Here is a 14146-nt window from a genome sequence, read left to right on the forward strand (position 1 = left end):
CAGATGAGCAGTCGCTTGGATGAAACCTGAAGTTAAATAGAAGAGGATGAATTGTGTCCCTGAATCATCAGCAGCAGCAGCAGCAGCATCTTTGCAGGAAGGGGAACTGGTCGGATGCACCTCAGTAGGATGTTGAATGCGATCCTATGGATGAGCTGCAACTGTTCAACGATATTCGCCTCTACTCACCCAACCGCAGCGGATTTATAGAAACCTCTTCTGTGTCTCTGTGTGAAATGTGTGTCCTGTTGCCTCTGCATGTCAGAGTCAAGACATTTCATATGATAATGTTGAGTGTGATAAATAGACCAAGGATTTCATGTCTTAAAGTAAAAATCCAATGAAAGATTTGATTTATAAGATGGTTCATGATCGTTCCTATGTTGTATGTTAATTCATTGATACGAGCGATAAAGGTGAATCGCCGTTTGTTGTCCTCGTATGTTTTGAGTGAGAAATATTGAAATGATGATCGATCATTCCTTCTGTGTTTGGCTGCTTTTTTTTTTTTACAGGTATGTGAATGACAACAGAAATAGTTATAGATAAATTAGTCTTACTTTATATTGCCCAAACCTATAAGGCCTATACAGAGACGCTGGATCCAAGATGCATCCTCATGTGTGTATTTATTTGACACCAACGTACGGCGGTACTGGAGATGGACAAAGTCCATAGATAATGCTTCAGACTCCCAAGCTATATTCATGTTCACCACACGGGGCAGCAGAGACACACACATACAGTGCTCACCATAAGCATATTGTCCACATTGAGGTAAATCACACTTACCTTCTCTATTAGACATGTTTATATGGTTGGCCACAGCAAAAGCAAAAAAAAAAGTCAGCAAGCCTGTAATATAATAAATAGTACTAAGTATTTACTTATCATTATACAATGCTTTCAGAACAACATCAAAAAGAACTCTTATCGTAGATTTGGACTGCTGCGTCTGTCTGAGGAGGGCGTTCTGCTCATTTCAGCTGCAGTTTTCTTCATGTTCTCCATGAGACCCACACAGGTATAGAGTCAGTGTGTGACACGAGGTTTCCCTTCCTTCTCAGACGTCATATCTCTCTGCTTCCTCACCATGTCTGAGTTTCATATTCCTCGGTTTCTCACGTATGTGCACTAAGGTGTGATCCTGAAGCATGTGCAGGATGCTGTGTGAACAACTCCGCAGATGAGTTATAGATAGAGTTTACACGTTGAACATAGCTGGCATAGGGTTCCACTTCCTCTACATTGTCACTCTGGAAAAAACAAACAACACACAATTCATTAGCGAAACCTAATAATGTGGAAAAACGGCTTCGTTTAAAGTGCGGGGTGCAGGAAGATGCCTACCGGGGAAGATTTGGATGATGCTGGATTGTTGGACTGTTGGCCTCGCCTGGGAAAACGTGGATGAACGAATTCATTCAATTATCAGAAAAAAAAAAGATCTTTGCAATCTGCAATTGAGCAGCTCATTTTCATCAAATAATAATCCTTACCTCAAAGTCTGTTTCTTTCGTACAATAAATATAATTCCTATCAAGACCACAAAGACCACCACCACCACCACCACAATAATGACACACAGCCAAGGGACATAACCTGCCGTGAAAGAATGAACATTTAAAACATAGAAATAATCTGTTAGACACGAGTATAAAGTATGTGCAAAAATACCAAAACAATAGCAAACACTAAAGAAAATCTCCATCCTGACCTTTTCTCAGTTTTGGTAACAAAATCTTTTCCTCTGGCCAGTACGGGTGGCGGATGGTACAGCTCAGCTTTTCTATATCCACTCCCTCGGGGAGTTTAAGATGACTTTCCACCGTAAATAACCCGTTTGAATCAGCCAGTGTTGTTTCCACAGTGGTTGAGTTTAACACGTGACTCCAGCTGATGTTGGCTGCAGGTTTTCCTCTTTCAGCTTTACACACGGCCACCAGCTTGTTGTCTCTTCGCTCTAACCAGGACGATATACTGGGAGGGACTGACAAGATTCAACAAGAGACATTAGAATCAACATTGGATGTTCTCTCCTACCTGATAGTAGTTTACAAGTAGTTTTAAATGATGATGATGATGAATATATTTATTAGATAGAATGTTAGAGTACAAGTATAGTCACACAGTAGCATGTATTACAGTACAAATAAAGTCAAACATCCTGTCTAAGAGGAGCATTTCAAAAAAGCCCTTGCGGTCTTGTTTCCGTTGAAAGTCCTTCGTACATAAATCATCCACGATTAACAATACAAATTTAACAATACAAATAAAAATAAAACCAATATTCAATAACTCAATTGATGCAACGTAACATTAGAAAAACAAAAATAAAAATAAAATGATTTTACACCGCCGATGCAAACTAACAATTAATCTAAAATAAATTACCCCACTGAATGACAATAAATTACATAAATTACAATAAATTGCTTTTCAGTTTGAAAATGAGCATAAATATTTGTGAGCATTAAACATTTGCAGGAGACATTTGATGAGAGCAACGTCGTGTATTTAACAGTGAAAGCGCGTCTAACAAGGGAGGAGCAGAAAATCACAATCGCAATCCGGAAGGAAAGAAAGAATTCAGTAGCAGACACTTTATAATGTAGGCAAATATTACAAAAATCTAAATAATTACAAGCAAAGAATAATTTTCACCACATGTTTTAAATAAAGCGTCGACTATAACATCCCGCTAGAAGCAAGTAGAATCTGTGGTCATTTTTTTGGAAAATGCACCATTAAATGTATTTTTCCAATTAGAAAATTCCTACCTGTGATAGAAACTTTGAACTCATGACGGTCACCTCCTCCTTTGTAGGCCGACTGGCACGTGTAAGTCCCCACGTCATCGCTCGAGAAGTTTGAGATGTGCAGGAACGACTGAGCGCTGGCCGTGTCTCGGAGTGTCTTGCCATCATTGCAGGAGTTTTCATGCCGTCCATCATTACTAAAGGCAATCTTACAGAATTTGTCTGTCAAATTTAAGTTCCAGATAACATAAAATGTCTCTGCCCGGGTCTTATTGCTGCATGTCAAGTTGGCATCACTCCCCAAGTTGAAAGCTGAATGTCTGACAACTGGAAACAAGCAAAGAACAATTTTATTATTTCAGGATACATATGGGAAAATATGGCCTAACAACATAAATAAACTCAAAAGAAAATGTTGCACATCTGTAATTTTAGGTATGATGCGCAAGATAAATAAAAGGTTATACAGTTGCAGCTATGAAATAAAGGATGTGGTTGAAACCTTTTTTTAGCTTAGTTGGGTCATACTTTAATACTTTAATTTACAGTACTTTAATACGACTTTAATATCAATTCATCTTCTTGAAGACGAGACGACCGTAATCGCCTCGTCTGCAGCTGCTTTTATCGGAAGCTGTGGGTCACGGGTTCTGCTGGAGTCTGTCCCAGCTGAATACGGGCCAGAGGGAGGGCGTACACCCCGGATGAGACACCAGCTCGAGTTGCACGACTTGGGATGACAAACCCACGCCTACACCTTTCCCCACAACAGAGAGAGAATAACGCATCATGGTGCTACCCCCCATCTGAAATCGTGATTTCCACTCATTCCACTCATTCAGAAATCGATGCTCAGTATGATTATTTCCTCCCTTGCCAGCGTGTGCTCTACCCCCGCCTCCAGGCTCCAGCCATGCTGTTTCCACTGACTCCTATGAGACAAACCACAGCAGGAAGATGCTAAGCGGTTGCCTTTACAGATCATGACTCTGCCCAGCGTCACAGATAAAGTAGCGTGTCCAAAATGACACTTTCATGGTATTAAATTGTTATTTTAATTGGCAGCAGTAACAAATACAGCGGTACACAATGTGAATACATCCTACGAAGACCACCTGTTTGGGCTTCTCTGTCAAAAAAACATACTGTAATGATAAAATAATGAGAATAATTTCTAAAACATACCCCCAGGCTTCAGTCCTGACCCTTGGCTCCATGCTCCAGACAATAAGCTGATGAACGCGGCATAAATCCACATCGTCTCCCTCATCTCCAGTCACCGTTAACGTTCTCCGTACACTGGTGGGAAGAGCCTCTCTCTAAAGACACAGTCCTGAACAGCGTCTTGACAGGAAACTCATTTAAGTAACTTTGCTCTTGCTGTCATGGTCTATAATGAAGTTGAAGTATTTCACAAGGTCAGGGTGAAGCAGGTTCTCCTCCTCATAAAGACAAACTGAAAATCCATAACACCCCTCATGAGGTAGATATTCTCGCTCTTCCCCTTCTCCAACTGCGTTCCACTGAAACGTCTATTTCTTCCTCCCACGCAGAATGACGTCTGGCTATGTCAAGGCACCGATTTCCTTTTGTGCTCTTAAAAGCAGAATACGTGAATGCTCTGAGTTAGACAGCGGCAGTTTCGTTTTTATTAAATACATTTAGCAAAAATGTGAGAGGTGTTTATTTAACGCAGTCTATGGTGTCATAAATATGTTGCAATATATATATATAGCAGCGCATATAGAGTTCAAACGTATTCTACAGTTCAATCAATACATTTTCTTTGTGAAAACATTCATTCATGGAGGTAAGAGTTCTTGTTTTATTACGCAGTTTGAGGTTTTGAGTAATGAATTCACCACTGATCACAAACTTCAAAAGAAATCTTTCATGCTGAGTTTGCCAGAATCGTTTGCTTGTGGCCTTGTGCATGCTGCTGTAAGCACATCTTGTCGTTTAGCGGTTGCACAATGCAAAGTGGCTCACATGCACATTAGAATGTGTGGGCGCAGGCGTCATAACTGATGCAAGTCCCAGTTTGCAGGTCAGAGACATCGCATTATTCTGTTATCACATTGATGTGGTCATGCGGAGGTTGTGGCTCTTGAGTAACGAGACATCTGGTTAATAACGGTCATTTAAGGCTGATGAAGAACGGAAACTCGGCGTTTCCTTTTCTCTGCTACTTCAAAAAACCCTCAATGCAGCTATATTGCATTTGAAAGTATGAAAAAGTCATAACTGCATTAAAACTAGGTAAAACTAGCTGTGTGTGTTCTGCTTTTTCTGACGTCTAATATTAGTTATCGGGCACGCAGGCAGCAGTTCAGCTGACTGTGTGCTAGACACAAAGGAACTTATTTTTCCACATAATTGCAAAAAACCTCTAGTCATGAAGTAATGTTGCTCAGCCGTGTTCCTCAAAAAGTTGAAACATTAGGCTGATGAAAAAGGTCTGACACATTGTGTGTGTGTGTGTGTGTGTGCACTGTTTCCCTTTGATAATGCAGACTTCCTGTTTATGTCAAAATTAGCTGTATTGACCGCCCAGAAATAAACACGAACTTCATAAAGTGACTCGTCATCTCAAAATGAACAAGAGGCAGAAAATAAATGATTTGATTTGATCTGTGGTTCATTAAAACATTATTACAGGCCTCAGTTTGTCCTTTTCTGTTCCCGTATCTAAGCACACACACACACACGCACACACACACGCACGCACGCACACACACGCAAAAAAAACTTTATTGGTTGCTACTCTTGTTCATAAAACGAAAACAAAACATTTTTGGCATGTAAAATAAAGTCATTTTAAAACTTACATAATTTCTAGATTGTGTCTCGGCGTGTTTTTGAAGGGCCCTCCCATATTTTAGTTTTGTGAGCGCCCTCCCTCTTCCAGAGGCTCCGTTTATCGTTTCCATGGTTACCGTACACTCAAAGGCTCCAGAGGACATTTCGTCGTCTGAGGAAGAAATACGCGTTCTAAATGATAATATAAGTGAAGAAACATGAGCTTATCTGTGAGCATGACAACTTCGAAAAGAGACTGTCATAAAGTAGTTCAGCGGCAAAGACGTTATGACTGCTTTTATGGTGAGTAAACGCGATTATCGGCCGGCAGGGCTAACTTGGGCCAGCCGCTAGCTCGCTTGTTTGACGTCACCCGATCGGTTCGTCACAGATCCCGTTTTTACGGTGTCCTCGGAGGCGGACCTCGTTCGGTCCGGGCTCAGGGCACATGCGTCTGAGGACCGAGTTGTGAGTTGTGGCCGCGTTTATCCTCCTGACACAAACTATCCATTGTGTTCGTGACGTTTAGGGCACCAGAGAGTTGTAACATAATTATAATAATTATAATATTATTCCTAACCCTCCCCAGAGGGGCCTGCCTAAGTTCGGGCCGACGTTCACTAACCTGGCCCCCCATCCAGCGTGCACCCTACATATGGACCCTGCTGACCCAGTACCGGCCTCTGGGGGCCCCACAGGCCAGGGGTAACACGGATTAGTACCACTTTACTACTAGCAGTGACGTAGTCTGCATAACTCCAGATTAGCTCCATTCTTTATTAAATGCTTTGAAATGTTGATCCTGTAATAACTGTGATTCTTGACAGACTCAATCCAAACACTCGGTCGTGGATGAAAATGGAGGAGTGTCACGTGACCGGAGCTGATCGCTGGAAATACTTTAATCGGTTTGATTAGTCAGCGTGCCACGCCAAAGTTTTTGATACTTTTGAATCCCTGTAAATCTTCACCTGATAGTATAACAGCTAAATAAGATAGTAATACCGTCTACATCAGTGGGTCATTGTATCCGATAACGTTTCCTCTTCCTTTAGACCTCTGATTCCATATTCGCACCAGCTGCCCCCAGATGTGATTTTTGCCTTGCCAAGGTAGGTTGAACATGTTTCTCCTCGTGTTTCTTTATTTGCCAGGCATTATTATTACTTTGTCTCCTCAGAGAAGATTATTTATCCACCTTCAAAGACAATGCGGAACGACAGCCGACCCACTTCACCGTGGGCGTCCAGACGGACTACAGAGAGAGCGAGACGCAGACAGACCCATACAGCCCCGAGTACGCGGCACAACCCGGGACAACGCCCTCAGAACTCCTGCAGCTGGCAACTTTGACTTGGGGTGTGTAATCACATAACTTCACCATTTATAGTACATCTCACTAGACAACTCCAGGAGACATGTATGTGCCTGATGCTTAGCGTGTACTCTGATACTAGTGAAGTATAATTGAGGTTCATCTGTGGCGCCAGCAGTAGTGGTGGTAATAGCATAGGGGCAAGTATTTGTCTGTATTTAAGGTGAGCAGGATGGAAAGCTTCTAGAAAGGTATAATTCGTTAGCCAATACCTCTCGTCATCTCTGCGTATTACATTGGCACCGTCTCCGGTTTAGGTCACGGCCTGCCTGCAGGCCTGGCGGAAGTGGAGCTGATACAACGGGCACGTGCCAAACAGGCTTGGGAAGCCACCCTTCCTCCATTAAATGACCTTAGCCAGCGTGACAAAAGGAGAAGTATGATGGAGGAGATGGAGGCCGCAGAGTGGGCTTTCAGGGAGGGGGAGATCCAAAAGTGAGTGGCGCTGCACGGGAACAGCGATTATTCAGTGTTCTACAATACAATTCTATTCATTTTTATTTCTATAGCACCAGATCAAAGCAGAAAGTCATCTCAAGGCACTTAACAGGAGGAGCAGGGAAAGATAGAGCCCAACGTATAAATTAGTTGTTCTTTCTGTACGGCCCGGTTACTGTGCCCCATGTAGTGTCATGATGGTAGCTCCTTTCTACTGCCCCCAAGAGTACAATCGGCAGTACTTCATCTAATTTAATCTAAACGCTCGTCCGTAAGTCATATCCAGTTGGTGATGCTCCCTCTCGGTGTTCCCGCCGTGTTTAACCTGTAAAAACTTGCCCTGTTGCCCCGTTTCTGTGGCTGCTGGCCAGGCTGCAAGAGGCTCGTCTCGCTGCGTGGAAGGATCTTTTGAATCGGAGCGATGAGGCCCAGAAAGAAGTAACGAGAAAGAGACTGGACCAGGTATATTCTCAGCACTTAAAGGAGAAGGGGAGGAGGCAGCAGAAGATTTGCAACGACTGCAGCAGAGGTAAGACATCCACGAGCAAATATTCAGATCAATTTAGTTTAGTTTCATTTCAGCGCAGATTGTTTTAGGATTTGTTTCGCTCCCTCTGTTTCTTTTTTTTTTTTTCTGTAGCACTGAGAAAACTGGAAGCTAAGAGGAGAAATGAAAAAGCGAAGATAGAGCAACTAGGAAGAGTCAGATACAACACAGATCCAAAGACGTACGCCCCTCGGGACATCTCCACCAACAGGAACCCCCAAAACTTTGGCCTTAAAAGCTACTATTTGGACACATATGAAGGTCTGAATCAAAACCACGTGTGGCTAATTACATTTAACGATCGAGTGTCTCTTCTTGTGGAGGTAACTTTGAACTTTGGTCACGCATAGGCTTACTAAAACTAGAAGCAGGACTCTCTGACTCCATCCGTGAGCCACAAGTTAAAAAGCCCCAACCCAAAGTCAGCAGAGAAGTGATCAGGCCTCCTCCCAGCGCGGCGCTAAAAGTGATGAACAAATACGAGGTAAAGCAGAACGAAACCCTCCGTTCCGTATCTTTTAGATTCCAGGCCTAAATTGATCACCAATCGTGGCTCCACAGGTCAGTGAGAAAGTGAGAGAGAAGCCAATCCGTTGTCTTGTCAAGAAAGAGAAGCCTGTCCCTCGTCCCGTCTCTCCCAGAGTGGAGGCGCCGCCGCAGGTCAGCTGATGTCGCTCGCTCTAATGGACACCCCGCGTAGACGTGTTGTTTGTTACAAACGGTGTCCGTCACTCACTAGGGGGAAGAGGACAAAGAGCTGGCAGTCATCCACTTACAAAAACTACTGAGGGGAAGACGTGTCCAATACGAGGTCTGAGCACGTCTACGCGTGTGTGTGCGTGTGTGTGTGTGTGTTCTGGATAGAAGTTTTGGCTTTAAAGGAGAAAGACAGAAAGATTACTTTGGATTGTGTGTTTACCTGAATGTTGGATTCTGTTATGCTTCCAGAAATGTTTGTGCTCTGACGTCTCCTGCAGATGTTCGTGGGCAAGAATAACCACATGGAGCTCATTCAGGAACTGAGGACTGTCCACGCCCTGCAGGGGGAGGAGCAGATCCTTCAGAAAGCTGACGAAGAGTTCGTCCTGAGCCTGAAACAACAGAGAGACAAATCCAGACACAAGGTTAGACCCACAACCACGTTCACCTGCAACATGCACAGACTCCAGACGTTCTCAACACTGCTTTACTCTTCTCACCCAGACGTCTCTACAGGAGGCGTCTCGGGCCGGACTGGTCGGCGCAGAGCTCGGAAACCTTTTCGACACCTTGTCCAAGGACCTGATTCGTCTCCAGGAAGAGCGAAGGATCCATGCTTTTACACTATTGGCTGAGAGAGATCGTCGCCTCCGAGAGGCTGAGGAGAGCGGGAGGAGACAGGTGGAGGAGCGCAGGCGCAGAGAAGAAGATGAAATCTTCAGACAAGTGTGTATTTGTATGCATTTATATTCATTAGTGTGCAAAGAGTTACAAGAACATTAAAATGTGTCTGTGCGGTGGACGTGTTTTCAGTCTTGACATATTTCTATGCCCTTATCCTTGTCTCACAGGTGGTGCAGGTACAACAAGAAACGGTGGATTTGTATTTAGAGGACATCATCCTCGAGACCTTGGAGCAGACAGCTGACCAGCAAGCCAGAGAGGAGATCCACCGGAGGGCAAGAGAGGTCAACAGCGTCGCTGAAGCAATGGAGGAAAGGTATCGGATTCCTCGTCGAGTCTGATGCTTTTATTTAGCAATTCAAAGCCTAAGAAAATGAACGAGTTCTTTTCGTGTGTCCGAGCAGCCGGAACAACCTTCAGTCAGAGGAGATCGTGTCAGAGTTGGTTTACAGTTTCCTCATCCCGGAGATTCAGAAGATCAGCGCCCGACAAAAAGGTCCAAAAAATGTATTATCATAGAATAAAGTTTAAAAAGGTAAAAGATCCGTGAGCTTTCTAAAAGAAAAAAGAAAAGTAAGACATGATGATAATACAAGCTTAATAATAATGACATTAATGGAGGGCACTGAGCTCACCAGCCAAACCTTTTTATTTTGCTCTTCCAGTTCACCAGAGGCAGCAGAGACACTTGGAGGCAGCTCAGAGTATTCTTCAGGGGGCTGCAGAGCATCCGGGGGCCGCTCCTATCGTGGGGGTCTCCATGTCAACCTGTCCTGATGACGGTGCTGCCAAGCAAATACTCGAGGAGGTGGAATCCAGTGGAGAAAAGGAAAGGAGCAGAGCAGAGCTGCACTCAACCCAAGAAGAGGATTAATGTGTGTAAATGTGTCCTCTCACCTGATCAAGTATATATATTTACAGCATTAAAGCGTCGTAATAAGTATTTAAATTATTATGACACTGTTTTTGGCAGGGTTCAAGAACGAGCGCCTCCATGTTTGGGGAGGAAATGACTTCAGAAAAAGACAAACACTGCTCCCCTGTGGCGAGACAAAGATACAGCACGAATGGACAGACGGGTCTGGGCTGTGCTGCAAAAGAGCGTTTTGGGTAAAACCTCAGATATGGACTTTACATTAGTAAAATATAAAAGGCGAGAAATAAATACCTGTGGACACGCACGAGTAATGGGATGGATGTCGGAGGGCGTTCTATTCTCCACAATGAAATTCACAAGCCGTTCACAGCCCAGTTTGTGAAGCTCAATCTTTGATGACTTTCTAACGCTCGACTGACACCAGATCTCACGCTTTGTAACCGGCCGTGTCGGAGTAACTTCAGCGATGCCTGAACTCATGACATTCCAATGTGATGCGCTTTGTTGTTTCAGTTATGCTAATTACTCAAAACAAGAAGACTGTTTGTTGATTTGTTTTCTTTTCAAGACAATGCAAAATTGACTTATTAAACTTGATCGGCTACACATGTAGAAAGAACCATCTCATAAAAGTTGGAGTGAAGACATGCGTTCTTATAACATTGCAAGATGTTTTTCTCATGAAAGTATGTGGAAGGTTTTGGCCATGTACCGCAGAAGAAACAATTCTGGAGTAAAACATGAATATTTACAGATTGTTGAAATCAGACTTTTCAGTGTGATTTTGAAACATGGATTTTTAGATTTTAATGAAACTTGGAGTGGAGTATGTTCCACATTTTGAGTGGCTGTGGAATCCGTGCCGTGTTCATCACAGAGAACTCAGAGGGCATTCGTAATGATGCACAGATCTTGTTAGAAAGAGTGTACAGTACTTCCATTTATCAAACATTAGCATGCCAACATGCCAAAATGCAACAGTAAACATGCTACACATTATGCCTGCGCTACATTAGCATGTTAGCATTGCAAGTATGTGGGTTATTGTGTCATCACGGTGCCTTTAAGTGCATCATTTGGCTTCGTATGAAGAAATAAAAGATGGAGCAGACACAGTTGATTGATCATTTCCAGGCTATCCTACTCTTTATTTAATGCAAATTACAGTACCAGGGAACTATTCCTCAGAGCACGCAGAGGGAATATTTACAGAGGTGCACATTTAGCATACCTTCACAAGACAAAAAAAAGAAAGAAACATCAGTCACAAACAGAGGCATTCAAGTAGTAGTACTGTTATACAAGGTGTTTGTAGCATTTTCTATGATTCTTCTTTTCTTTAACCCCAGTTACTCGTTTATATGCTAGCAGAAACACCTGCTCGGCTCCTTTGGTGTTTTTATTGAACTGGAGTTATGGGTACGGTGAGGAGATCAAATTATTGTGTGGTAGCATCATATTTGTGAACGCAAAATTACAGCAAGCGAGAGATGGGGGAGACGCTACATGACTCGAACCCTTAGGTGCTACTGAATTCCCCCCCCCCCCCCCCCGGATATGCAAGAAGGGAGAGAACAGGCAGGAGGACAAGGAGACGAATTATTCAGCATGAGAGTTAGAGAACACACGACTGCGTCTGAGGATGGCTCATCACAACTACATCGTCTGGCTTTGGTAACAGAACCGACACTGAGTAATACGGAAACTGTACTGTACTGTATATATACAGTAGATGAGGCCTTTGCAGCCCCCGCTGCATCCACAACTACCCCCCCCCCCCCCAACTTCATGCCCCGGAGTCTGTGCCAGGACGGTAGTGTACATGCTTGTGCCTGCATGTGTCTGCTGCATCTTTAGACGAGGAAGCTTGTCCTCATAATTCATGCCTGCAGAACAGGCTGAGGGTGCAACGAAGAGGGGAAAGCCTTGTGCGTGACGGGGGCGGTAAAATCAAGTACGCACTGTATCTGTGAGAGTGTTGCAGAACATTCAACAGCACCAAAGGGAGAGTCACAATATCAGATGTGTGTGTGTGTGTGTGTGTGTGTGCTAAATGGTGAGGGCCTGTTGATAAGGGGGAACAAGGCAAAGGTGTATGAAAGCAAAGGCACTCCAAACTATAGTTACACTATACATGACTAGTTCTTGTTACAATAATACAGCTGTCATCTACTGTACTGTACAGGTGAGATTGAACATATGGCTGGATAAAGCTGATCATCCTCATCATCCATTAACATCAGATTTGCCCCCGATTCGATTTCTTTTTTTTTTAATCACATTTCTTTCCCTACCCTTTGTCACCGTTGTTCTTGTTCATAAACAGTACACGGGTCTGCATATATACAAACATACCTTGAACACAACATGGAAAAAAATGATCAACATAAAAACAACAACATACATGTCAGAATTTTGGTGAGGAGCATTTATACTGTATATACAAATCCGCCTTTTTCTTTTCTTTTTTTATGTAATGAGTATTCTCTGTAAATAAGACTGTACCGGTGGCTCTATGCGTGGCGGGTGGGGGGCGGGGGGGCACGAGGCCAACACTTCAGTCAGTGGTCACAGACACAAGACACGGCGCCGAAACGCAGGCCGCCGCCGCCGCGACTTTTCGGGGAGTCGAGGAGAGGAAAGGTGTCAAGAAACATCTCAAATTCTTCACAGAGCTGGACAACGAAAGGCGCTCGTCTAGACACTGCACTGCCACAGAAACAGTCACAGACGGGTACAACCACAGAGAAGAGAGCGGCGCCCCGGACCCATCTACAGTCTCAATGCAGACGGCCCGAGAGAACCGGGAAGTGGCCGCTGGAATGGGACAACACTCCAGCGAAGAAGAACAGAAACCCGAACGCCACCTGATCTACATCCATCGTCTTTAGGCAGCAGCAAATATTGCCGCTGCGCCGCCAGATATGGGCTCGCCATAAACGATGTCTGAACCATTTTAGTTAATATACATCTATATATACGTTTTATACATAAGGAAAAGTAATATATAAACTGTGTATGTATGCGTGTTCGTTTTGTACTCTATGTATATATTATACAAGCACACAGGATCAGATACGCGTCGCATCCATCGCACAAGGCAATTCAAAAAGCAAAAAAAAAAAAAAAACGTCTGCCCGGGAGAACAGAACCAAAAATTAAAAACAAGGTTGATTAAAGTTCCCATATTATTAAAAACTCACTTTCCCCATGTTTCTACACTAATATGGTGCATTCGGGTCCTTATCAGCCCCAAAAACAGAGAAATAAACCATCCAGTCGATCCTTCGTAGTTTGGGTAGGTCTGTAATCACCTCCTGAAACGCGTCTGGAAGAAATCTCCCCCCAGCTTGACGTCAAGCGGGGGCACGTGCACAAGGTGTGCGTTAACTTGTGGAAAAGGGTACAATATGGGACCTTTAAAAAAAAAACTTGCTAACCATTTAAAAACAACCCCAGGCAAGGAAAAAACAGCCCATCCAAATATTACCCCCCCCACGAGAGGACTGCTTCTTTCCGCATACATCAGGTACATCATGCATCCGTGTGTGTGTGTGAGTATGAGTGTGCATGTGTGTTTACCCGTGCATGAGCGTCATGCCTTGGAGACGAAACGTGAGGAGGGGTACCCCGGGTGATCCTAACCATACTCAGGCCATGCACTACAGGAGGAACCGGGGTGGGGGGGGGGGGGGGGGCACGAGGAGCAGCTTCTCTTACAAACAATAGCAGGCTAGCGTTGTGTCTACACGGACCGTGTACTTCAAGAGTAACAGCTCTGTTCACGTCCCCTGTTGAAAGGGCACAGACAGATGTCTTTGATGAAGGATGGCGGACAGTTCAAACAGCTGGATGACGGGTCAGTCGGGGGGGTCAGAGCGGGGATCGTGGCGTTGGGCTGCTGAACCCGGGCTGCGTCAGCATCGCTCTGCTGCTGTCGAGGAAGAGAGCAGGACGGAGCAGAGCTA

At 44.0% G+C, this 14146-nt stretch overlaps 2 protein-coding genes across 2 annotated transcripts; one reads left to right on the forward strand and one right to left on the reverse strand.

Annotated features, from left to right (window-relative positions):
* Window positions 1–1121: 1121 nt before the first annotated feature.
* Window positions 1122–4029, reverse strand: LOC137914842 (cell surface glycoprotein CD200 receptor 1-B-like). The gene is made up of 6 exons (XM_068758337.1): window positions 3945–4029; window positions 2781–3086; window positions 1718–1990; window positions 1500–1602; window positions 1351–1396; window positions 1122–1256 (listed from the first exon to the last, which is right to left on the reverse strand). Exons 1-6 carry the CDS (start codon window positions 4027–4029, stop codon window positions 1122–1124), a joined length of 948 nt encoding a protein of 315 aa, XP_068614438.1.
* A 1817-nt stretch (window positions 4030–5846) lies between these two features.
* LOC137914843 (cilia- and flagella-associated protein 91-like) lies at window positions 5847–10175 on the forward strand. The gene is made up of 16 exons (XM_068758338.1): window positions 5847–5861; window positions 6148–6263; window positions 6386–6466; window positions 6614–6670; window positions 6739–6917; window positions 7191–7368; window positions 7743–7900; window positions 8012–8179; window positions 8269–8402; window positions 8480–8578; window positions 8658–8729; window positions 8896–9042; window positions 9122–9343; window positions 9469–9617; window positions 9706–9797; window positions 9967–10175. Exons 1-16 carry the CDS (start codon window positions 5847–5849, stop codon window positions 10173–10175), a joined length of 2076 nt encoding a protein of 691 aa, XP_068614439.1.
* The last annotated feature ends 3971 nt before the right edge of the window (window positions 10176–14146 follow it).

The sequence above is a fragment of the Brachionichthys hirsutus genome, unplaced genomic scaffold (assembly GCF_040956055.1).
Source record: "Brachionichthys hirsutus isolate HB-005 unplaced genomic scaffold, CSIRO-AGI_Bhir_v1 contig_919, whole genome shotgun sequence".
Lineage (NCBI taxonomy): Eukaryota > Metazoa > Chordata > Actinopteri > Lophiiformes > Brachionichthyidae > Brachionichthys > Brachionichthys hirsutus.

Excerpts from the sequence above, each read along its gene's own strand:
- LOC137914842 (XM_068758337.1), bottom strand. The coding sequence starts at position 4,029 with ATGAGGGAGACGATGTGGATTTATGCCGCGTTCATCAGCTTATTGTCT. Across the intron at positions 1,991-2,780 it reads GTTCAAAGTTTCTATCACAG|TCCCTCCCAGTATATCGTCC; the intron begins GTAGGAATTTTC and ends GAATCTTGTCAG. Across the intron at positions 1,257-1,350 it reads CATCATCCAAATCTTCCCCG|AGTGACAATGTAGAGGAAGT; the intron begins GTAGGCATCTTC and ends TGTTTTTTCCAG.
- LOC137914843 (XM_068758338.1), top strand. Across the intron at positions 6,467-6,613 it reads CGCTGGAAATACTTTAATCG|ACCTCTGATTCCATATTCGC; the intron begins GTTTGATTAGTC and ends CTCTTCCTTTAG. Across the intron at positions 7,901-8,011 it reads TTGCAACGACTGCAGCAGAG|CACTGAGAAAACTGGAAGCT; the intron begins GTAAGACATCCA and ends TTTTTTCTGTAG.